Genomic DNA, 25,832 nt, shown 5'->3' on the forward strand with positions numbered 1-25,832 from the left:
CCACCCCCGCGTAGGCGGACATGGTACGAGCCGTCATGTAGAAAATATACAACAAAGATGAGGTCAAAAGTATGATTGATCACTAACGCAGTGGAAGAATAAATTATTTGAATGATTCTTTGAAAGTTTCCGTGCACAGATTTTTCGTGGGTATAAAATTCATCGCACACACAAACTTACAGACGTCGTACGATGTCAAATCACGTCTGAGGCCGAGCGAAGTTTTTACAGAAAACAGCCGACAATTAAACGACAAAAGAGACAACAACGCCACGACAACGCCACTAAACTCAAATCTATATCCTGTCAATTAATCCCCGCCTCTTTCCTGTCTTTGTCCTCTCATCTGTCTCACTCTATCTCACTGTCTCACTTTCTATCTCACTGTCTCACTCTCTGTGTTGAGCTTAGCGGCTCGTTGCTAATCTTCTTACTGCCAATGAGACTAAGCCTGAGCTGAAAAGGCGATTGAGGGGAGGCCGTTTAGCCACTGGCCGACAACTGGCAGCCGATATCTGAGATAACTGATCGATATCTGAGCGACATCTGAGCGATATATCTGAGCGACATCTGAGCGATATATCTGAGCGGCATCTGAAATAACTGATCGATATCTGAGTGATATCTTGGCGATATCTGAGCGATATATCCGAGTGACATCTGAGCGATATCTGAAGAATATCCGAGCCACATCTGAGCGACATTTGAAAGTTATCCGACCGATATCTCAGCGATATCTGAGCAACATCTGGCCTATATCTGAGCAATATCAGAGTTATATATCTGACCGACATCTGAGCTACATCTGAGAGATATATCTGAGCGATATATCCAAGCGATATATCCGATCGATATATCTGAGCGATATCTAAGCGACATCTGAGCGACATCCGAACGATATCTGAGCGACATCTCAGATAGCAGACGCTACGGGAGCAAAACAACTCCAAAATCTTTTCTTACCTTTACCTGTTTATCAAAACAACTTATTTCAAAGAACTACATCTCCCAGAATGCTTTGGGGGACAATTCCCGGCCTGATTGGATCATTCATTCCAGAGCAACTGTAATTGCAGAGATATAATCTGTTTAGTTTGGACGTGTCATTTTTGAGCAGGAGCCTGAAAAAAGGGTCAGGGATTAAGAGGTAAAGTACATTTTTAAATATGAAACGAGCGCAGTGGGATAATCTCAACGCGGGGCTTTATTTGTAAACTTAATTTGAAGATTTTAAGTACGGGCAAAGACGAGGAGTTAAAATGTAGAAATGATGTGTGGTTTTTAGAGAGAGTGCAGATAAAGGAGTTAGAGCCTGAGTGTTTCTCACAGTTAAGACTCTTTTTAAAGACGTTCACGCCTCATGAGGCCATGAACTACAACAACACCATCCACTCCTTTATTCTGTCAACATTTTTGCTTTGCTGCCTGAGCTATTTTTCTTCTTCTTCTTTTCTTTTTCTTTTTTTAACTGTGGCTAAGCTGCGGATGAGAACTGGGATGTTTTCCAAATGGCCCAGTTTAAGAGTTTTGGCCTTGAAATTCCAGTCCTGGCTGTTCCATTAGTTACAGTGTGAGAACAAAGACTCTGAGCCGCTGAGAAAAAGAAGAAGTGTTTGGATGGAAGAGGCAGCGCAGGGGAAACTGCTGCTGCTGCTGAAACACTCACAGAATGTGTATTTAATCCAGATTAAAGTATTACAGTTTAGACTTTCCTCAACATTTCAGTGGTGTGTCCGTTAAAGAGTTTTTTTTTCCCGCAAAATAAAAGCGATTTTTTTCTAAAATGTCAACAAAAAGTTCTTGCGTACGAGCTCATAAAAGTTCAGTTTCGCTAACATCCCGTTTTTCTCGTAACAAACTCTCATCCCGCGAGACTTTGACTTTGAGTTAGAGGCTGAAAGAACATGAGACATCTGAGCGACATATCTGAGCGACATATCTGAGCGACATCTGAGCGATATCTGAGCGATATATCTGAGCGACAACTGAGCGATATATCTGAGCGACAACTGAGCGACAACTGAGCGATTTATCTGAGCGACAACTGAGCGACATATCTGAGCGACATCTGAGCGACAACTGAGCGATATATCTGAGCGACAACTGAGCGACAACTGAGCGATTTATCTGAGCGACAACTGAGCGACATATCTGAGCGACATCTGAGCGACAACTGAGCGATATATCTAAGCAACATCTGAGTGACATCTGAGCGACAAGTGAGCGACAACTTAGCGATATATCTAATCGACAACTTAGCAACATCTGAAAGAACTGGTCTTCAAAGTCTTTCTATGACACTTTCTTGACATAAACTTTCACATCGACTCGTCTAAAAACACCGTCTTTTCTATAATCAGGGGTTTCCTTTTAAACTTTTTATTTATTTATTGCGATATTTCAGTTTTACACATTTCTAAGGGTGATGGAAACACAACTTAAAGGTGCCATATGTAAGAATGTGGCCAAAAACGGTTACTACATTTAAATTCAAAATTTTCTGACGTAACTGGCAACCCGTGGTTGCTCGGCAGCTGAGACTCTACTGACTGCAATGATTGGTAGACGGCGGTAGGTGGCGCCACATGACGCCAAAACATGATTTAAAAACATAAACATGATTTGCAGTCTGCAAAAGATTTATTTAATGCGAATATTTTGTCTGTACTGTTGTTGTTGGTGAGTTCAGTTTGTTATGAACATTATTCCTGAGTCTCTGTGACATATTAGGAGGATTTTATCATTGATTACATAATGCACCTTTAAAGATTTAAACGTCAAAGAACACGGTGCATTTTATTCTATAAAACTCTATATATCAGCGAGTGTCGTTAAAAATGAGTGAAAAAAAAAACAATAAAAACACAAACTTCATTTCCTTCCTTGTTTTACAGCTCCTTTACACTCAGGAGTACCTTAGCTTATTCATTTCTACTGCACTCGGGACTTTTATAACTTTATTACTTTGTTATTTCTATGTTATTGTATTTTTTTTTATTCTTTAGCACCTCTTCTTTGTCATCCCTTCTTTCTGGTTTATGCACAAATGGCAAAATAAAGACTCTGGTGAACGTCATGCAGCCTGTGCTTAATATTAAAAATGAATTTAACATATCATTTAAATATAAAAATATATTAAGTGCCAAAAGTCCTCAGGGTCATTCCAAAAAAAGTAATAATATAAATGTGAATCCTACTTCTACTACTGTACGTTCTGCTGCCTACACATTTAAGACTTAAGACTTTTTTAAGACCATAATGAATACAATTTAAGACCCATTTTAAATCCATACTGGCAAAAAAGTACAAAAGACATGAAGGAAAACTGGAGCCACAAATCGTTGAACTTGCAATTCGGCTTAGCTGTGGGCTTTTGTTAAGTTTTCTCCGCTGCTATGCTAAGCTAAACACACTGCGGCGCGCGCACAGCACACTAGCTAGTGGTGCTCGATAAATTGTCACCGGGCAGCACAGGTGACCTACTTTAGTTTCGTGTTGTAGTTATTGTTGTTATCGCATCCTCAAAAACAGAAACATTTCACAGAAGTTTATGTACGTTTTAAATAAAAGTCACGTTAATAGATTTTTAAGACTTTAAGACATTTTAAGACAAGGCCTTAAATTCAAATGATTGGATTTAAGACTTTTAAAGACCTTGCGGGTACCCTGCTACATATAAGAGGTGTTTCATCTTAACAGGGTTTTTATTGCGGGTTAAAAACATGTTAAAGAATAAATAAAACAATAAAACGAGCGATGTTGAGCTTTAACAACTGTTGCTCCACTCGTTCTTCAAACGCTCACAGTTTCCAAAAACCGAGCTTTGAATTTCAATGGAAACATGAGCCGCGCACACACGTCATGTTAATGTGTGAGTGAGTGGGTGAGTGGGTGAGGGGGTGAGGAGGGGGTGAGGGGGTGAGGAGGCCTGCTATAGCACCCGTGACCCCCGCCCACTCTGTGTTTGCATGACTGCAAACATCCACCAGCATCCAACGGCTCATTGGTCACAGTTTACAGGGGGAGAAAGAGGGGAGGAGGAGGATCAGAGGCTTAAAGGGAGGGCCTGCAAACCACAGACTAATTACACCCCCCCCCCCCCACACACACACACACACACACACACACAGCTGGTCACACAACAAGGAAAAACATCCTAAGTGGAGATTTTTCCTCTCTTATGTAAAGATTTAAAATAATCATAATAATAATAAATAAATAAAGTGATTTTTATTCATGTGATGGCACCTGCCGAAGCATTTCCTGCTTCTTAAACTCTGGAGAATAAAGTAGTTTTAGTCACAACATCTGGACGAAAAAAAACAAAAAACAACTGAAAGTGCTGAGTTACATTTCTGGAAAACCAACACTGACCAAAATGGCCGCCTCTGGCTTCCCCTCCCACCGAGGACAGAAGAGAACAAAAATGCACTCAGGAATTCTTTTCTATTCTTTTCTTTCCCTTTCTCCTGGAATTAGACAAGTTCTCCAAAGACAAAAAAGGAAGGAGAAAGAGGAGATGAAGGAGTGGAGAAGTGCATGGAGAGGAAAGAAAAAAAACAACATCACTGGAGGGCAATTATCTGGGCTATTTCTGGAAGGCTGCTTTTCCACGCTGCAGCAGGGATGGAGGGAACAGGGAGGGTCTGTTTGGCAGCAGAGGGAGGTGGAGAGAGGAGGAGGGAGGAGGGAGGAGGAGGGAGGAGGAGGGAGGAGGAGGGAGGAGGAGGGAGGAGGGAGCGCATGGGACGTCTGAACCTGAAAAGTGTCCGGTACAGTGAGTCCAGAGAGGCTGAGAGTGAGAGGGAGGGAGGGATGAAGGGATGAGGGTGACATTGAAAGACAAGATAACAGAGGGAAAGAAGCCAAACACACACACACACACAAACAGAGATGATGTCTAACGTAAACACGTTTTAGTCAGACTAAGACGCTAATTTGGTTTCCTTAGTCAGACTAAGACACTGATTTGGTTTCCTTATTCAGACTTAGACACCGATTCGGTTTCCTTAATGTCACGTAAACACGTTTTAGTCAGACTAAGACGCTAATTCGCTTTTCTTAATGTCGCGTGAACACGTTTTAGTTAGGCTAAGGCTAATTCAGTTTCCTTAATGTCACGTAAACCCGATTTAGTCAGACTAAGACGCTAATTCGCTTTTCTTAATGTCGCGTAAACCCGCTTTAGTCAGACTAAGAAGCTAATTCGCTTTTCTTAATGTCGCGTGAACACGTTTTAGTTAGGCTAAGGCTAATTCGCTTTTCTTAATGTCGCGTAAACCCGCTTTAGTCAGACTAAGACGCTAATTCGGTTTTCTTAATGTCACGTAAACCCGCTTTAGTCAGACTAACACGCTAATTCGGTTTCCTTAATGTCGCGTAAACCCGCTTTAGTCAGACTAAGACGCTAATTCGGTTTCCTTAATGTCGCGTAAACCCGCTTTAGTCAGACTAAGACGCTAATTCGGTTTTCTTAATGTCGCGTAAACCCGCTTTAGTCAGACTAACACGCTAATTCGGTTTCCTTAATGTCGCGTAAACCCGCTTTAGTCAGACTAACACGCTAATTCGGTTTCCTTAATGTTGCGTAAACCCGCTTTAGTCAGACTAACACGCTAATTCGGTTTTCTTAATGTCGCGTAAACCCGCTTTAGTCAGACTAACACGCTAATTCGGTTTCCTTAATGTCGCGTAAACCCGCTTTAGTCAGACTAACACGCTAATTCGGTTTTCTTAATGTCGCGTAAACCCGCCTAGTCAGACTACGACGCTAATTTGGTTTTCTTAGTGTCGCGTAAACCCGCTTTAGTCAGACTAACACGCTAATTCGGTTTTCTTAATGTCATGTAAACCCGCTTTAGTCAGACTAAGACGCTAATTCGGTTTTCTTAATGTCGTGTAAACTCGCTTTACTCAGACTAACCCTCTAATTCGGTTTTCTTAATGTCGCGTAAACCCGCTTTAGTCAGACTAAGACGCTAATTCGGTTTTCTTAATGTCGCGTAAACCCGATTTAGTCAGACTAAGATGATAATTTGGTTTTCTTAATGTCGTGTAAACACGTTTTAGTCAGACTAAGACACTAATTTGGTTTCCATAGTGAGACTAAGACACTAATTTGGTTTCCTTAGTCAGACTAAGACACTAATTTGGTTTCCATAGTGAGACTAAGACACTAATTTGGTTTTCTTAATGTTGCGTAAACATGTTTTAGTCTGATTAAGACACATTTTGTTTCCTTAATTTTGCGTAAACATGTTTTAGTCAGACTAAGACACACATTTAGTTTCCTTAACGTCACGTAAAAACGTTAGTCAGACTAAGACACTAATTAACAGACTACTTCAACATGCAGTAAATTGTAAATAACTGCAGAGTAAACAGAAAAAGATGAAGAGAAAAGATGAAAGACAAAAAAAAGAGAAAGAAAAGGAAGTGGTTCATGAGACGCTGGAGGACAAAAGGCCTGAAGGTTTAAACGCTGGAGGATTTTAACTGAGACAAGGATTAGAAAAGTAGGTGAGACGATAGAGAGATAAGAGATAGAGATAGAGGACAAAAACAAAAACAGGAGGAAAAGTGGGACGAAGCAGACGGAGGAGAAGTTTGTGGACAGAAGCTGTTACTGTGAGGAGAGAGGAGAGAGGGAAGGAGAGAGGGAGGAAATGGAGGGGAAATAACCTGAGGAGAGGAGGAGGTGAGGGAAGGAGAGAGGAGACAAGGAAGGAGAGAGGGAGGAAATGGAGGAGAGAGGAGACAAGAAGAGATGATTGTTTTTGTCCTTCACCTCAGGTGAAGGTCGACTCACATCTATGGTTTTAGCAACATCCCATAATATAATACAACTGTGGAGGAGGGGAACGACTGACGTATACACCTGTGAGAGTGTGAGTGAGTGAGTTAATGAGTTCATAAGTAAATGAGTGAGTGTATAAGTGAATGAGTGAGTGAGTTAGTGTATAAGTGAATGAATGAGTGAGTGAGTGTATGTGAATGAGTGAGTGTATAAGTGAATGAGTGAGTGAGGTAGTGTATAAGTGAATGAATGAGTGAGTGTATAAGTGAAAGAATGAGTGAGTTAGTGTATAAGTGAATGAATAAGTGAGTGTATAAGTGAAAGAATGAGTGAGTGAGTGTATGTGAATGAGTGAGTGAGTTTATAAGTAAATGAGTGAGTGAGTGTATAAGTGAATGTGTGAGTGTATAAGTGAATGAATGAGTGAGTGAGTGTATAAGTGAATGTGTGAGTTTATAAGTAAATGAGTGAGTGAGTGTATAAGTGAATGTGTGAGTGTATAAGTGAATGAATGAGTGAGTGAGTGTATAAGTGAATGAATGAGTGAGTGAGTGTATAAGTGAATGTGTGAGTTCATAAGTAAATGAGTGAGTGTATAAGTGAATGAGTGAGTGAGTTAGTGTATAAGTGAAGGAATGAGTGAGTGTATAAGTGAATGAATGAGTGAGTGAGTGTATAAGTGAATGAATGAGTGAGTATATAAGTGAAAGAATGAGTGAGTGTATGTGAATGAGTGAGTGAGTTTATAAGTAAATGAGTGAGTGAGTGTATAAGTGAATGTGTGAGTGTATAAGTGAATGAATGAGTGAGTGAGTGTATAAGTGAATGTGTGAGTTTATAAGTGAATGTGTGAGTGAGTGAGTGAGTGAGTGTAAGTGAATGAGTGATTGTGTGAGTGAATGAATGAGTGAGTTTATAAGTGTGTGCGTGTGTGTGTTGCGTAGATAAAACCACGTCACGTCAGTTTCACGCAGACGTTACTATGACGACTGACGGTGAAGTCATGATAAACAAGGTTATAAAAACATATGAAGATGAAGGACTGAGGAGATGAAGATGGAGGTTTGTGGGTCAGAGCTTCAGAGGAAGAGGAAACAGAGCTGAGCTCCAGGCTGCTCCTCAGAGTCTGGATCCACCAGATCTCACCCTGCAGCAGGAGGAGGAGGAGGAGCAGGAACCAGGAGCAGCACAAAGCCTCAGTGTAGCCCCAGAGCGAGGCCTCCAGACGGCACAATGGCTGCTCTGTCAGCAGGTCGTCTCTGCTCGACCTCCACAGGCCTCAATAAGCAGCACAACAACCTTTTCAGACGCACTGAAAGACACCATTCTGCCCTCAGCTCTGCCCTCAACCGTCACTGCTGCACAGGAAGATTATCATGGACGCTGTCTCTGGCTCCAGGCTCCAGGCTCCAGGCTCCAGGCTCCAGGCTCCAGGCTCCAGGCTCCAGGCTCCAGGCTCCAGGCTCCAGGGCCTGTTCTTGTTGCTAATGGCTGGAGGGGGAAGAGCAGCTGAAGGCTGGAAACACCACAGGGGTCCACAGCTCTCTCTGTTTGTGCATCCGACGTGACAAAAGTGCAGAGTTCAGCCATTTTTGGGGGGAGTTTTTCATTCAGAGAAAGTGAGACATGAATGATTCACAGCTCACTTCTGCATCGATGATTCAGTCAAAGCAGGAGTGAGTTTTTAAGAGAACGGGGGGGGGGGGGGGGGGGTTTGGGGAGGGGGTCCATTCTTAAAAATATGAAGCTGGTCTTCAAAGACAGAGAGGGAGAGACTGAGGACGAGGTGAAACCAGACGCTCTTTCATTCACGGAGCAGGAGACGAGCGGCGGATTAGACGCTCCGGCAGCGAGCGGCCATTAGACAAGTGGAGCGTCTCAAATCTGTGTGTGTGTGTGTGTGTGTGTGTGTGTGTGTGTGTGTGTGTGTGTGTGTGTGTGTGTGTGTGTGTGTGTGTGCGGTCGTTCCACGGCTGTGGGATTAACCTGACTTTTAGAAAACTATGAATTATTAATCTGTGTTTCCTGTCGGCGTATGAGTCAGTGAACGAATCAAAAACATCAGGGAAAATACAGAGAGTTTAGTCTGTGAGGACACACAACTTTACATAGAACATTTATATGTATATATATATGCATATATAGAGATATATACATATATATGTGTGTATGTATACATATAGAGACATATATACATATATGCATAGATATATAGACATATATTTATACACCCATATGCATACATATACACACATATACATATATATACACATATATACATATATGTGTATATGTATATATATGCATATACACATATATACATATACACATATATAAATACATGACTGGTCCTCTCACACACACACACACACACACACACAGGTGACAGTTGACCTCTGACCTCCCTGTGGAGCAGAGCGAGTGCACAGAGCGTCGTTTCCTCGCACAGATCAATAAAGTGTCACGTTACCGTTTTGTAACGGGACGTGGTTTAATCTGTCATAATCTGTGTCATCAATCATTCTGTCACTGTGTGTGAGAGAGTGTGTGAGTGAGAGTGTGTGTGTGTTTTCCCCTGAGATTGTGTTTCTCTCACGCATAGTTTGATTCTTCAGAGGTCATTTGCTTTTTTTTGCATCGTCATTTCTTTTATAATTTGAAAAAAATCACTTTTACAAGATGAAATAAGTGTTTTTTTTCTGTTAAAAAGCATCTATCTTCATATTATTTTGTTTTTCTTTGAATTCCACTTCTGCTTTTTCTTTGATTTTTCCCAATTCTCTGAAGTCTTTATTATATTTGTGTAAGTTTTGATCAATTCCCTAGTTTAACACTTTATATTTTTACATTATTTTAATGTTCAAGCTTCTTATGTTTAACTTTCACTATCCTCTTTTCTTGTTTGTCTTTGTTTTCTTTTTAATTTACGATGAATAAAACTAAACGGTGGATTTGTGAGATTTATTAAACTGAATAATAATAAGGTTTTAAAAGGTCAAATCAGAGGTCAAAGGTCAAATCTTTTCATCTTAATCTATGAGGAAAAACTGATTTAACTGAAGCTCAAACAGACATAGAAGTGTTTCATTAAAGTGGATTATTTCTCTCTCTTTATATGTTTTCTCTCTCTCTGTTGTGTTTTTATTTGTTTTTAATGGAGAAAAACAAGTGCGGGAGCGGATTCATTTCGGACCAAAACGCAGTGTTTTAACTCAGGTTTTTAACCGAGGAGAAGCAAAGTGTAACCAGATGATAGTGAAGCTGGGCTAACCACACACACACACACACACACACACACACACACACACACACGCACACACACACACACAGCTGCTGCTATAGGACTCCTCTAAAGCTTTAAGATGAACTGAAAGAGGTTTAAAAAACAGAACTGGAGCAAACCAATCCAACACCAACCCCCTCCTCCTCCTCCTCCTCCTCCTCCCCCTCCTCTTCCTCCTCCTCCTCCTCCCCCTCCTCCTCCTCCTCCCCCTCCTCTTCCTCCTCCTCCTCCTCCCCCTCCTCCTCCTCCTCCTCACACCAAACAAACTGAAAAAAGATTTTCTCTGCGCTGCTGAAAAACCCATTAAGTTGACGAGAAAGCGTCGGCCGAGGATCAGGTTTCTGATGAAAGAAGCCGCAGACAAATCCTGGAAGGAAAGAAGCCTTGGAAAACGCCGCGTCATCGTTTTACCGAGTTAAAAAAAACCCACGTCATGAAGCAGAGCAGTCGACTCAAACACAGGATTCACACTGAACTCAGCCTTAGGCCCCGCCCCAAAACCTCCCCTAACCCCACGTTTTTGCCCTAACCCTAAATTTTGCGCGTTCACGTGTAGCGGGGAACAAGGGGAAATTGTATTTTTCCCTTATAATCAACTTGTAGTGAAAGAAGGAATTACCCATGATGCTTTGCGAATTCAGCGAGCCGGCTGACATGGCGGCCACGTCTGCCGAGGAACAATTTCGTTGTAATATATTGTCGGAAATAAGCTTACGTTACAATGTCGAAGTGCTATGCTAACGTCAGAAAATAAGTGACGATTTATGAAAGCAGCTCGCTAACTAGCTAGCTAGTGGCTATTTGCCAAGTGCTTCGAGGTCATGTGGCTCTACATGAGCCACATGACATGGCATACTCTCTCGGAAGCTAGCTAGCTGCTTTCATAAATAGTCACTTATTTTCTGACATTAGCATAACACTTCGACATTGTAACATGCTGTAATATTGTAAGTTTTGTCAGCGTTTTGGATGTGTGCACCGCCGTTCACTTGAACACAAATACCCTGGACTTCAGATTTCAATCACATTCGTGATACATCGTTTACGAGGACGGAGAAAAACAAAACGCAACCAACGTAACAGCTGATCCACCGTCATTTTTCCTGAATGAAAATAGTAGCACGCTCCACCGGTAGAATTGTCAACATGTGACGTAGGTTAGCATGTTCGTTGCGTTCACTAGGCTCATTTGCATGTTGTGGTGTCCCAATACCACTTCCCTCAATGAGGGGGAATTTACGGTTGAGGGCGCTCAAAACCAAGGGGGAGGTATTTATCACGGTCCGTTCTTTTGCACATTTTGCGTTCCCACTAGCCAAGCCGAACAAAATTAGTTTTAGGTGTGCAAAAGTACAGAAACAATGAGATTTTATCAATGAATAACTGTGAAAACACTGACATTTGGGCAAAAATTGTAGATTCTAATGCATAAAATATTAAAACTCATAAAAGCTCTCAATTCACTTCCTGTAGGGAAATATTAGCATTTTTTCCCCGTGCATTTGTCTTTGAAACACTTCACACTTCCTGGTCAAAGCACACACATGAGCTTCAGGTATTTTACCATCTTATTATGGTTTTTTATTATTTATTCTTATTTATCACTTCGTTGAATTCATTTCTGTTGTTTTGTTCCTCAAAGACGTAAATAAAAGAACGGGAATTAAAGTTTTTAAGCTGATTTCTACACATCATCGTCCTCACAGCAGCTGTTAGCGTTATGAGCTACGTCATGTCTTATTTTACCTTAACTTCAAGGATTAAAGTCGAGCTGCAACTAACGATCATTTTCCTAATCGATTAATCTGTCAATTATTTTCTTATTTTGGAGCCAAAACGATCAGAAATTTTGTTTTAATCATGAAAAAAGCTTCAAACCGATTAATAATGGACGATCAAAATAGTTGACCATTAATTTAGACGTCAGAGAAACACCTGACCTCTGACCTCTGAGGGACTGTTTGTGTTTGTTTTCAGACAAAAACAATAAACCCCACTCACCTTTTTCCCAGAGTGCTTAGCGGCGTGCTGAGGCTCAGCGAGGCTCCTCGCGGCGAGCTGCGGTTGCGTCCCGTCAGCTTGACGGCGGACGCCTCCCTCTTGGGCGTGGCCTCCTCGGCCTTGTGGGCGGGGCTGGAGCCCGGCTTGACGTTGAGGTCCTTGAGGACGTCGTAGTTGATCTTGGACGAGATCTTCTTCTGCTCCAGCATCTTCTCGATGGCCTCGTCGGCCGTGTTGGCTCTGATCGGCGCTCGCTTCTTACACGAACCTCTGGGCTGAAACCAGAACACATCACTTAGGAAGAGATTATAATCTGAAGGAGAGCTCCAGATGGACTCTGCAGATGCTCAGATGATATCTGGGAATCATCTTTGGACCATTAAGGTCCCGGAGGAGCGAGACATTCACCCTGTGAATGAGTTCAGAGCAGCAGACGAAGAGAGCTGAACACAGGTCTTTATCTCAGTGATGTCATCAGACGCTCATTTATCTGACAACAGCACTTTGACTCTCCAGAGTTTTACTGTACCATCAGTTTACGAGACACAGAAGGAGACGCCATGTGTGAAGACACAGCGACCAAGGAGACGCATCGCTGATTTGTTGACGTGTGTGTGTGTGTGTGAGAGTGTGTGTGTGTCTATGTATGTGTGTGTGAGAGTGTGTGTGTTGTCAGACAGCTCCACGTCTCATTACGTCTGTGTTTCACTGCAGTTTAAAGACGACGAGCAGATGTTCAGTCTGACTGAGAGATGAGCAATAACAACAGACTGAGTCACAGCAACTGTATATGTCTGTCTGTCTCTTTGACAGTCTGTCTTTCTGACTGTCTGTCTCTTTGTCTGTCTGTCTCTTTGTCTGTCTGTCTCTCCGACTGTTTGTCTCTCCGACTGTTTGTCTTTCTGACTGTCTGTCTTTCCGTTTGTCTCTCCGTCTGTCTTTCTGACTGTTTGTCTCTCCGACTGTTTGTCTCTCCACCTGTCTGTCTTTCTGTCTTTCTCTCTCCTTCTTTCTGTCTCTCCGGTTGTCTGTCTCTCCGACTGTCTGTCTGTCTGTCTCTCCGACTGTCTGTCTGTCTTTCTGTCTCTCCATCTGTCTGTCTCTCCAACTGTCTGTCTTTCGGACTGTCTGTCTCTCCGACTGTCTGTCTTTCAGACTGTCTGTCTCTCCAACTGTTTGTCTCTCCGACTGTCTGTCTTTCTGTCTCTCCGTCTGTCTGTCTTTCTGACTGTCTCTCTGTCTGTCTGTAGTGAATCCATGTGTCATATTTCCTGCTCACACACTCATGAGTGACCTTTGACCTCTAATAAAAAAGGACAACAGGAGGTGGTCAGTTTATCAGTTAAATGTTGTGAAGGTGAAATAAATAAATGGAAACAACAAAACACGACTGTGAGGACGATAAGTAGAGGAACATGTTGTGTGTGTGTCTGTGGACACGTCTTCTAAATGTCAGACTAAGAATAAAACAGTCTTGTGAAGGTGTTTGTTGTCTGTTATCTTTAGTTTAGTTTGTACAGCAGACCTCTGCTCTTACCTTCTTCTCTTTGTAGATGCCCAGCTCCTTCTCCTTCGCTATCTTCGCCTCCTTTTCTGTAAAGACAAAAACAGCGTGAACACACACACACAGGCAGATAACGTGGTCTATAATAAGCAGCAGCAGAGTCACAGCAGCAGCAGCAGCAGAGTCACAGCAGCAGCAGCAGCAGAGTCACCAGATAAACACTGGAGGTTTAAACTCTGTTCCGTCTGTTAATGAAGGTGAAAACCCAAACCTCTCTGCTGTTTGAGGTAGTCTGAGTTCTCTGCCATCCACAGCGCTGTCTTGATCTTCACTTCTCTGTCGTCCAGCAGATACTGAGGAGCACAAAAGGACACAATCAACACAATCCCACTGAGCTACTGCCTGTAGTCTGACTAAGCTTAGTCCGAGTATACGTGAGGCGGAGAAACTGGATTTATTGGCCGTGTACAAAAATACAATGTCTTCTTCTACTTCAGGGTCAAAGACCACGGAGGACATTTTGGTTTTGTGTTCAGAACGACAAGTCTGACTCCAGTCTGACTAAGCGTACACATGCAGTAAGTAATCGGACTATGAATCACATTATCCAACCGACTAAGACTAGCTCCATTTTAGTCAGACTAATGTGATTATATTTTGGTACATGCATAAAACACCAAGTCCAACTACCCGGACTAAGCGTGCACATGCAGGATTAATAGGACTATGAATCACATTATCCAGGTATGTTAGTCTGACTAAGACTAGCTCCATTTTAGTCAGACTAACATGTTTACATTTAGTACATGCACAAAATGGCAAGCCTGACTCTACTCCGACTCAGCGTACACATGCAAGATTAATCGGACTATGAATCACATTATCCAGGTATGTTAGTCCGACTAAGACTAGCTCCATTTTAGTCAGACTAACATGTTTACATTTAGTACATGCACAAAATGGCAAGCCTAACTCTACTCCGACTCAGCGCACACATGCAAGATTAATCGGACTATGAATCACATTTTCCAGGTATGTTAGACTGACTAAGACTAGTTCCATTTTAGTCGGACTAATGTGTTTACATATTGGTATGTGAACAAAACACCAAGTCCGTCTACTCGGACTAAGTGTGGACAAGCAGTCAGTTATCGGACTATGAATCACATTATCCAGATATGTTAGTCCGACTAAGGCTAGCTCCATTTTAGTCAGACTAACATGTTTACAGTTAGTACTTGCACAAAATGCCAAGTCCGACTCTACTCAGACTAAGTGTACACATGCAGTAAGTAATCGGACTATGAATCACATTATCCAGGTATATGTTAGTCTGACTAAGACTAGCTCCATTTTAATCAGACATGAAGAAAAGTGAATTGCTGACTTAGTCGGACTAAAATCGGACTTCTAACGTGAATGTAAACACACTGAGTGACTTGAGCGACAACAGATTCCTGTATGAACCTTTTCCACGTCACATGACCTCCCAAATATCGTCACAATCTCCCCCCAGAGACGGGGACGTACCAGCTCTATCTCCTTGTCGTCGATGCCGCTCAGGTCCAGCTCCCCGCTGTCGGCAGCTCCATCTGTCACACACAGAGAAAACACAGCAGACACATTTAGAAAATCTGCTGCGATGCACACTTTTCACGGCAGCTTCCTCGCCCCTCGTCCCACAGGGTTAAAAACCAGGAAGCAGCAGGTCGAGCGACACCTCCCACTGCATCCTGCTGCTGCTGCTGCTGCGTCGCCTCCATCATCGTCCAGGTTTAAAATCAGCAAATAAGATGCACTGCCACTCTCTGATAAGACGTTAATAAGCTTAACTCGCGCTCCGGCGGCTCTACCTTTAACGCACTCTCTTTTCAATTACGACCAGACTTTCTGGATTATTTATTTATCGTCCCCTCCCACCCCCGCTTTATTTATTTTTTTTGAAAACAGAGAAACGCTGACAGTGCAGTCTGCCGCGACAAAAAGGCCCGAGACACCATTTCCACCTCGCGATGGAGTCGATAGCATCGTGTAAAACAAGAGATGTTTGAATCTGGAGAAAGTGCTTTAATATTTTAGGGTTTTTTATTTGCTTTATTTGACTTCTTACACTGTATTTTTATTGAATTTGTTGAGTCGTTTATTGTCTTTGTGCGTCTATGGTTTTGTGTCTTTGGTTTTGTGGTGCTTGTTCTTAACCCTTTGACATCAGACGACACGATTGCATCAATGTAAGTAAGCAACGTTTTTCTGAAAGCTGAGAAGTCGCACGTCAAAGCCAACGTGTTGTGGTTATTACGGTAATTTTACTCACGATGTTGCGGGGAACGGGAGAATCAGCAGTTTCCAGCAGGTTTTGTCCACCCTCAAGGGTCCCTCGGCCCTTTTTGTGGCTTTCTGTTTTTTAATTCTTAAGCCATTTTGTCTGTGTTGAATGACTATAGCTCAAATTTTCCAAAGGCTATTCATCTTTGGTAAACTTTAGAACTGTCATCTCAGTTTCTTGGATTAGCCTAAAATGGCTAAGCAACGCGAGAACTTACTAAAGTGTCCCGCGTGGCAGAAAACGGCCACCTTCCCAAAAACTGCTATAAAAACAGGGTTAAAATATCTAAAATCTTATTAATATTTGATATGCATATTTCAGGCTGAAGGAGCTTCAAAAGACTGACTCATTTAAAGTGGAAAAAAATATCAACATATAATATGTTTATAGCAGTTTTTGGCAAGGGGCCGTTTTCTGCCACAAGGTACAAATTAGGGATTTTTTTGAAAAATCTGGCACTGTAAAAAAAATAACAGTGCTTCAAAATAAATGTTTCTGCCAATCATTGACGCATCCCAGGGCCTAATAAGAATTATAATAAAATTCTCCTTGAAATGTATTTTATGGACGTTATTGTGTTTTTTTTCAATTAAAAAAATAGTGGAGTTGTGAAAACAAACTGGCCTTTAATGGGTTAAAATTAAAAAAATATTAATATTTGATATGTATATTTCAGGCTGAAGTAGCTTTAAATGACTGACTCATTTAAAGTGGAAAAAAATATTAACATATAATATTTTTACAGCCGTTTTTGGCAAGGGGCCGTTTTCTGCCACGAGGAACACTTTAGGGATTTTTTTTAAAGGAACTCTTGAGGGTTAAATATGTTTTATGCTATTCAAATTTAAAATTTAAAATTTGGTTAATGGTTACACTATTTTAACATGGCTTTAAAGGTGCATTATGTAATAAATCATAAAATCCTCCTAATATGTCACAGAGACTCAGGAATAATGTTCATATAACAAACTGAACTCACCAACAACAACAGTACAGACAAAATATTCGCATTAAAAATAATATTTTGCAGACTGCAAATCATGTTTATGTTTTGAAATCATGTTTTGGCGTCATGTGGCGCCACCTACCGCCGTCTACCAATCATTGCAGTCAGTAGAGTCTCAGCTGCCGAGCAATCACGGGTTGCCAGCTATACGTCAGAAAACGAAACCTAAAAGACCTCGGTGTTTTGAATTTGAATGTAGTAACTGTTTTTGACCACATTCTTACATATGGCGCCTTTAATGGTGAAAATAACTGCCAGATACTGAAAGTTATTCTGGAAAAATGGGCAAAAATCACACCCTCACACCCTAAAAGCTGTTTTGGAGCAAGTTCAAACTCCTGAGGAATAGATGATGGAATAGATGAGGAGGAGGAAGAAGAAACCATGAGGTGATGGGATAATCTGGTCGATATGTTGAGGCCCAGATGTGAATCTGGTGAAGGAAACCTAACGTTTCTACAGCTTTTTTTCCTCCTAAGACGTCTTATTAAAAAGCTGCTTTGGAACAAACTCGATAGCAAAGAGTTTAAAAAGAGTTTAAAAGAAGGTTGAACTCCAGCTCAAAGTCGGCGAGAGGCTTAAACGCTTCATTAAGAAGAAGAAGAAGAAGAAGACGACGACAGGTGCAGGGAGATGGACGGAGCAGATGAGGAGAAACCATGAGGTGCTGAGATAATCCAGTCAGGCTTTTGAGTTCAGTTAGCGGCTTCCTCAGAAGAAGATGAATAAAAACTCAGGTCAGCTGTTATCTGCCGGGCTCAGCCCTCCAAGAACTTCCTCTCCCTGAAGTGCGAGATAAGACGAGGAGACGAGCGCCGGGAGAGATCGGGCATCGCCGCGAGGAAGAGAGGCAGCGAGACGGAGAGCTGATAACACCGGGATAACCTCAGGAGGAAGAGGAGGAAGAGGAGGAGGAGGAGGGTGGAGCAATTACTGCCTTCTTATTCAGCCGCGCCTTTGATTTATCTACACTGGCTAATTTGATCAAAAGAAGCGTAAAATGGTTCCTGGAGAATGTGCAGACTTCACGTCCAGAGTTCAGAGAGATTTTCCTTCTATTTGTGGTGTTTGTGTCCTTTCAATGACCAAATGTAGACTCCAGGAGGAGGAGGAGGAAGAGGAGGAGGAGGAAAGTCATGTGACTAAAACTCTGTGGCTTTGAAGGGAAAACCTACTTTAACCCACGTGGTCAAAGTGAAACCACATCATAGAGCCAGTGTTTTCTCAGTGATACGAGGCTACTTTTGTTTGTTTGTTTTTTTTACTTCAGAAACAACTCAAATGGCTCAACAGCGCCCTCTTAAGTTAGCCCCGAGAACCCGTTCGCCCAAAGAAAATTGGTTGATATATACGTTATCGGGTTGATAGACGATCTTGGAACCATTTCAAAATCTCAAAAGAAAAGATGCGCACATTTTGTGGAGAATTCTGTGTTTTTTCTGCACGTAAATTACGATTAAAAACCCCGCAAAAAGGAGGAGGAGGAAGTCATGTGACTAAAGCTTTGTGGCTTGATGGGGAAACCAACTTAAACCCACATGGTGAAACTGAAACAACATCATAAAGATTCGGATACAATTCAAATTTTTAAACGACAAGTGCCACAAAATGGCTCAACAGCGCCCTCTTAAGTTAGCCCCGAGAACCTGTTCGTCCAAGAAATACCAACATCGGTATGTGACTAAAGCTCTGTGGCTTAACGGGGAAACCGAGTTTAACCCACGTGGTGAAACTGAAACCACGTCATAATAATTCGGAAACGATTCAGTGCCACAAAAAAACTTAAGTTAGCCCGTAAGTTAGCCATCTTGAAACCATGTTCTAAATCGCACACAAAGACAGGTTTGTGGATAACTTTGTGGTATTTTTTGGCCTTTTCACGGGTTCACGAGTAAGCCTCAAAATGTCTTTTTTTTTTGCTTATTGCAACGTGCGGGGAGGACAAAGGCGTTGTTTTTGCCCCGGCTTCCTGCATCGGCATCAGTGAAATTACCACAATAACAGTTGAAGTGCAAGTTCTGAGCTTTCATAATCCGCTGAAATGTTTCCGATAGCACAAACCGTGGCGTAGTTACGGTAATGTAAAGAGGGCTTGTCCAAACGCGTCGCGGATGTCGCTCGGAGTTACGTACAGGGTTAAGAAACCATGTATTTGCTGTGAACACCTGACAATAAAGCAGGTCAGAGAAAGGACGGCGTACGACGAGGAATCAGGTATCAACGTCTCTGCCTGAAGCTGTGAACTCTATCACTGTGTTCTTTCTCCTCTGCCTCACACTCAGGTAACATGACTCCACATTCACTCCTCACTGCAGCATCATCATCATCATCATCAGCTGTGGGAGTGTGTGATGTGGTCAGAAGAAGAAGAAGACGATGACTCACTTTAAAACCAAAGAAGAAGAAGAAAAAAAGCTGTTGCCCTGCAGGAGAAAACGTCACCAGGTGAAGGAGATTCAAAAAGAACAAACATGGAGGAGGAGGAGGAGGAGGAGGAGTCATCTTCTCTGACCACAGAGAAACAACAACAAAAATGTTTGTCTTTCTCTTTTATTTAACACTTTCTAACACTATTTTGTTAATCCCTCTGTGGCTGTGAGCCTCACACCCACCACTTCCTGCTCCAGATTAGAAATAATTTCACAGTTTTCTTTATTGTTGTTTTTTGGAAACAGGAAACTGTGGATTTTTTTAAAACTCCAACAGGAAACACTGCATTTGTTTGTTGTGATTATTATTAAATCCACATGTCAACCAAATCTCAAAGTTTACGTCTAAAATGGGATGAAAGAACGGGAAATATAATCCAGAAATGAACCAATTATGACGCTAAATTGATAAATAGCAGGGTTCTAGCTAGCGCATTTTAGCGTATCGGCCCGTTACGCTCACGCTAAGCATCAAAGCGTGGAAATAACAGACGCGCGCGTAGCATCACGTCGTATTTAATTTCTCACGCTGAGAAAGTGGTAAAACTCTGTGTAGTTTCCTTCACGCAGCTCGTCTTGGATTAGCAATCTGTTAGCCAATCGGAAAATAGCATTTCTTGTTGCCGGGGGGAAAGCTCGTTCCACGAAGGCACAGGCTGTGAAAACCTTAAGCTGAAGTAATTCTCCGCGTCTACAAAGACACACATTATGGGTCGTATTTTAGTTTCTGCTCATAATCTGGACCTTTAACGATGACCAGGCTCTGGATTAACTCACATTGTGTCTCTGGGACAATAAAAATCTACTAACTCTTCTCACATGATGTGGCCTCATCGGGAGGATTTGGGCTTTTCACGAGACGAAGACGGACGACAAAATCCCTTAACGAGAAACTTTTAAGTGATGGAAGAGGGAATAATGAGCCAGATTAAGAGAGAGATTGAAAGACACTGATGGAGGAAAGCAGCAGGAGGGAGGAGGTGGAGGGAGGAGACAGAGGGAGGAGGAGGTAAACAGAGGAGACAGTGGGTGAGTGAGGGAGGAGGAGGAGGAGAGACAGATAAAAGAGAAGGAGTTCACTGATCTGACGTCTAATCCTGAGTCGTGTTTCATTTCAGTCTGATCTGAGAGGAGAGAGTCTGCTGCTGACTCCTCCATGAGGAGAACCTCCATCCACAAAACAAAGACTGTGTGTGTGTGTGTGTGATGGGGGGGTGAACGGTGTTGTGTAGCTGGAGTGTTGAGGGATCAGTGATCATCCTCACTTCAAACGAAGCCCACATTATCCAGACTCACAGCTCTTCATGTCAGCAACAATCCTCATCCTCTCCTACACACACACAAAAGCACACACACACACCTACGCGCACGCGCGCACACACACACACACAAACCTCATACGCCAGAGTCCCTAAAACCAGTTCTTATCCATGAAAAAGCCCTTTAACTCTTCTGTTAGCTCACTTTGTTGTGTGTAACTTCTCATTAGCGTATCTTCTCATTGGCGTAACTACTGGTTAGTGTAACTCCTTGTTAGCGTACTTCTCGTTAGCGTAAATTCTCATCTGCGCAACTTTTCATTTGCCAAACTTCTCATTTGTGCAACTTCTCATTGGCGTGACTTCTCATTCGCGTAACTTAATATTTAGCGTAACTTTTCATTTGCGTAACTTGTAATTGCCGTGACTTCTCGTTAGCTTGACTTCTAGTTAGCTTGAGTTGTCATTGGCGTAACTTCTCATTGGCACAACTTCACAGTTGCGTAACTTCTCATTGGCGTAACTTCTCATTGGCGTGACTTCTCGTTAGCTTGAGTTCTCATTGGCGTAACTTCTCATTGGCGCAACGTCTCATTGGCGCAACTTCTCATTGGCATAACTTCTCATTGGCGTATCTTCCTACTCATTCGCGTGACTTCTCATTAGCGTAACTTCTCATTGGCGTGACTTCTTGTTAGCTTGAGTTCTCATTGGCGTAACTTCACATTTTCTTCACTTATTAACATGAAAATTAAGGTTTTTCTAAAGGTATGAATTGGAAAACGAAAATTTGTCTAAAGATTAGTGGCTAAAGTAGGATTTCCTGCAAACAGTAAGTGGGAAATGAAGATGTTCTACAAATACTGACAAGGAAATGAGGAAAAGTTCCAAAAGAAGTTAACATTTGCCTCAAATATTGAGTGGGAAATTAAGATTTTCTACATATGTCGATTGGGACAAGTATAATTTTCACATCTTCCACTTCCATGTTTTCATTGGAAAATTATGTTTTAATGAGTGTGAAACCTTGATTTCCTACAAATATTGATCGGGAAAACGTACATTTTCACACATATTGAAAGGTAAAATAAGATTTTCTTCACATATTGATGGTTAAATGGAGACGTTCCACATATGTTAATATGGATATTATGACTTCATACAAATACTGATCAAGAAATGTGACCTTTTTCTCCACATATTGACAAGAAAATGAAGATTTTCTGTTTTCAGTAATATTTAAAGATAAATAAGGATTTAGGAGTGGGAGAAACAGTACTTGGTGTTTTCATGTAAGCAGAAATTCCAGGCAAATGTTGGTTTTTGGGCAATGAAAGCCTTTAAATCACTGCTACAATGGCAATTATGGAAAATAACTCAAATTTAGAAGTTGTTTTGTTTAGTTTCCTCTCGTTCAGAGCCGCAGGATTTAAGTGAGGAGACGGTGTTTGTTTATATTTTACTGAGCTGGGATTTTGGTCCATATTTGAAGACGGAACAAACGTCCGTCTCTGCAGCAGCATCAGCATCAGAATGAGGTAATAAGCCTCAGTGCCAGCTCTCTGCCCCGGAGACACCAGAATCCCCAGCTGAGGCAATAAAAATAGAGCGAGGCAGAGACTCTGGCTGACACGGACCAGCCCATTAAATCATGACCCCTCCGACCTTGGAGGAGCCCGGACTGAAGTACGCCCACTCCACCACCTGCTCCTCGTTCTCCTCCTCAGGAGAAAGTGAGTGAGGAGCAAACACTGCTGCAGGCGTCTCCTCTGATAAAGATGTTCATCAACATGAGGACGGTGGTGTTTTACATTTAATGTGGACGAAAACACAAATGTAAAGACTTTTCTGATGGTCAGTGAAGACGATGATGATGATGATGCTACACTGATGTAGCTGTTGGGAGAGGTTTCACCTGATGTGGATGTAGCGCTTTAGCATGTTAGCTCCTCCCACTATTCTCTGAAATCACCTGAAGATGTCCTCACTTTCTGAAAATGTCCTCAGTTCCTGAAAATATTCTCACTTTCTTTTGAAAACGTCCTCACTTTATTCTGAAAATGTCTTAACTTCCTAAAAATGTCCTCACTTTCTTCTGAAAATGTCTTAACTTTCTTCTGAAAGTCTTCACTTTCTTGTGAAGATGTCCTCACTTCCTAAAAATGTCCTCGCTTTCTTCAGAAAATGTCCTCACTTTCTTCTGAGGATGTCCTCACTTCCTAAAAATGTTCTCACTGTCTTCTGAAAATGTCCTCACTTGCTGAAGATGTCCTCACTATCTTCTGAAAATGTCCTCACTTTCTCCTAAAAATGTCCTCACTTTCTTCTGAAAATGTCCTGTTTTTTTCTGAAACTGTCCTCACTTTCTTCTGAAGATCTCCTCACTTTCTCCTAAAAATGTCCTCACTTTGTGAAAATGTCCTCACTATCTTCTAAAGATGTCCTCACTTCCTAAAAATGTCCTCACTTTATGAAAATGTCCTCACTGTCTTCTGAAAATGTCCTCACTTCCTAAAAATGTCCTAACTTTCTTCTGAAAATGTCCTCACTTCCTGAACATGTCTTCACTTTCTTTTGGAGAATATGCTCACTTCCTAAAAATGTCCTCACCTTACAAAATGTCCTCACTTCCTAAAAATGTCCTAATTTCCAGGAAATGTCCTCACCTTATGGAAAAAGTCCTCACTTCCTACTCCCCTTTCCTTCTCCTGGTTCCTTTCCTTATCCTGGTTCCTTTCCTTATCCATCCTTTTGTTTCTATCTCCTCTCATCTCTCTCCTCCTTCCTGGTTCTTCTTTCCTCCTCCTCTAAATTCACCTCCTATTTTCCTCTTCCTTCTTCTTCTGCCCCTCCCCCTCCTTCACCTCCTCTACCTTCTTTCTTCTCACCCCCTCCTCCTCAGTGACAGTCATCTCTCTGTCGTCTCCATCTGAACATATGTGTCCAGCTACACTGTAAACACACACACACACACACACACACACACACACACACACACAGCTGTCCCAGCAGCCAATCAGAGACGAGGACACACTGATGAGTGAGTGAATGGATGAGCAGCATGAATTAGTCATGACTAATGACTAATTAAAGGGACAATACGCTGGACTTTCCTCCACCGTCTTTAGTAGCAGTAGGACAGCTGTCACTCAAAGGTTTATCTGACAGGTGCAGAGACTCAGTGTGTCCTCCGTCCTCACATATGTCCACTATATATATATAGTAATATATTATTAATCAGTCACTAATTTGATAATAGTGACTAATCAGTTTTGAGTTAATTCTGTTTCTCTGATGTTTCAGCTTCTTAAAAATGTCCTCCCCTAACGTCATGTGACCTCATTCAGCGGTGGATTTAATTTAAATGTAAACATTAGCAGAGGTTTCATCGTAACTTCATGTTTTTTTTGCTCCACGTAAACAAAACAAAATCATTAAAAGTGAATCATCTCAAGTTTGAAGACATTTGAGACACTGATGGACATTTTTGGACATTTTCTGGACCAAACTAAGCAAATAATTGACAAAATAATTGACGCAATCGGTCAATGATGAAAATAATCATTAGTTGCAGCCTTGATAATGACTCAAAAACATGTTTTTTTCCTCCTATTTTTAAAGAAGACTTAAGAATCTTAAAACTGAGAGAATATGAGGGATATTTACAAAAAAGAAAGAGGGTAAACCCTGGATAAACCTGGTAGTGTAACTGTTTACAATTGAGTAAAAATAGGATTTTAAAGCAGCAGTGACCTCCTCTCCTCTGAAGGACGGCCTCCTCTCATCTGTACGTCAATAAAAACAAAAGGATGTTCTTTTGTTTTTCTTCTGTTGAGGAGATGAAAATGTGCTGATGCTGAAAAAGAAGACGAGAGACAGATGCTGCTGTTTCTCTCAAAGACTGTGTTCCACTCAGCAGATTTGCTGTCAGTCACAGACTCGGCCACGCCCACAGAGACTCGGCCCCGCCCACATAGACTCAGCCACGCCCACAGAAACACTCTGTTACTGCGGTAACTGACACCAGCAAAGAGGAAGAGGAGGAGGAGGAAATGACTAAGTCTTAATGAAAAGAACTCATGAATAATATCGCCATATTTCTTTGATCTGTACATCAACGGTGTCAATCACACTGGAGTCTCCGCCCACTAGTGCTTTGGTAGAACTTACGTCTCATTTACAGCCTTATTATGTAACATGGAATATTTAGCTGAGTTTAAAACGTGTTAAATTCACTAATCTGTTGTATTTCTTTAGCTTTTTAAAGTTTAATAAAGGATATTTACAGTAAGTGTGAGAAACAATGGAATTACCAATAATTATGGTTAAAATTCAGCTGTAACTCAAACAATCTGGTTTAATAAACATGTTAAATAAGTTCATCTATTGTGTTTCTTTATATTTGTCATGTTTAATAAAGGATATTTAAAGTAAATGTGTGAGAAACGATGGAATTGCCAATAATTGTGGTAAAAATTCAGCTGTAACAAAAAAAAATGGTTTAAAAACATGTTAAATGAGCTAATCTATTGTATTTCTTTAGTTTTTTAATGTTTAATAAAGGATATTGACAGTAAATGTGTGAGAATTGCCAATAATTGTGGTAAAAATTCAGCTGTAACAAAAAAAAATGGTTTAAAAACATGTTAAATGAGCTAATTTATTCTATTTCTTTAGCTTTTCACTGTTTAATACATGATATTTAAAGTAAATGTGTGAGAAATGATGGAATTGTCAAATAAATGTGGTTAAAATTCTGCTGTTACTTAAAAAATCTGGTTAAAAAAACTTGTTAACTGAGTTTTCTTATATGATTTCATGTTGATTCAATGTGTTTTTAAATAACATTTATTATAAATACTATAATATTTAACTGCAACAGCTTTTAAAAACAGGAAGGAGACGTCACATGACGTTCTCACACAAACAATCTGGTTTAAAACATGTTAAATGAGCTAATCTATTGTATTTCTTTAGTTTTTTAATGTTTAATAAAGGATATTGACAGTAAATGTGTGAGAATTGCCAATAATTGTGGTTAAAATTCAGCTCCAACTCCAAAATTCTGGTTCAAAAACCTTTTAACAGAGTTTTCTTACATGATTTCATGTTAATTCAATGTGTTTTTAAATAACATTTATTATAAATACTATAATGTTTAACTGCAAGGGTTTTTAAAAGCAGGAAAGAGACGTCACATGACGTGAACAAAATCAAAGATGTTGATA

At 41.1% G+C, this 25,832-nt stretch overlaps 1 protein-coding gene across 1 annotated transcript in view; it reads right to left on the minus strand.

Moving 5' to 3' along the window:
• The window catches only part of LOC310929465 (transcription factor IIIB 90 kDa subunit-like), a 74,599-nt gene that overhangs the window by 11,770 nt on the left and 36,997 nt on the right, over positions 1-25,832 (minus strand). Inside the window, exons 13-16 of the mRNA XM_083892233.1 lie at positions 15,115-15,176; positions 13,856-13,937; positions 13,618-13,673; positions 12,081-12,355 (exon numbers count right to left, since the gene is read on the minus strand). Of these exons, the coding sequence (XP_083748359.1) occupies positions 12,081-12,355; positions 13,618-13,673; positions 13,856-13,937; positions 15,115-15,176 (475 nt within the window). The remainder of the gene's footprint in view (positions 1-12,080; positions 12,356-13,617; positions 13,674-13,855; positions 13,938-15,114; positions 15,177-25,832) is intronic.

This window comes from Microchirus variegatus (assembly GCF_963457635.1).
Source record: "Microchirus variegatus genome assembly, chromosome: 7".
Classification (NCBI taxonomy): domain Eukaryota; kingdom Metazoa; phylum Chordata; class Actinopteri; order Pleuronectiformes; family Soleidae; genus Microchirus; species Microchirus variegatus.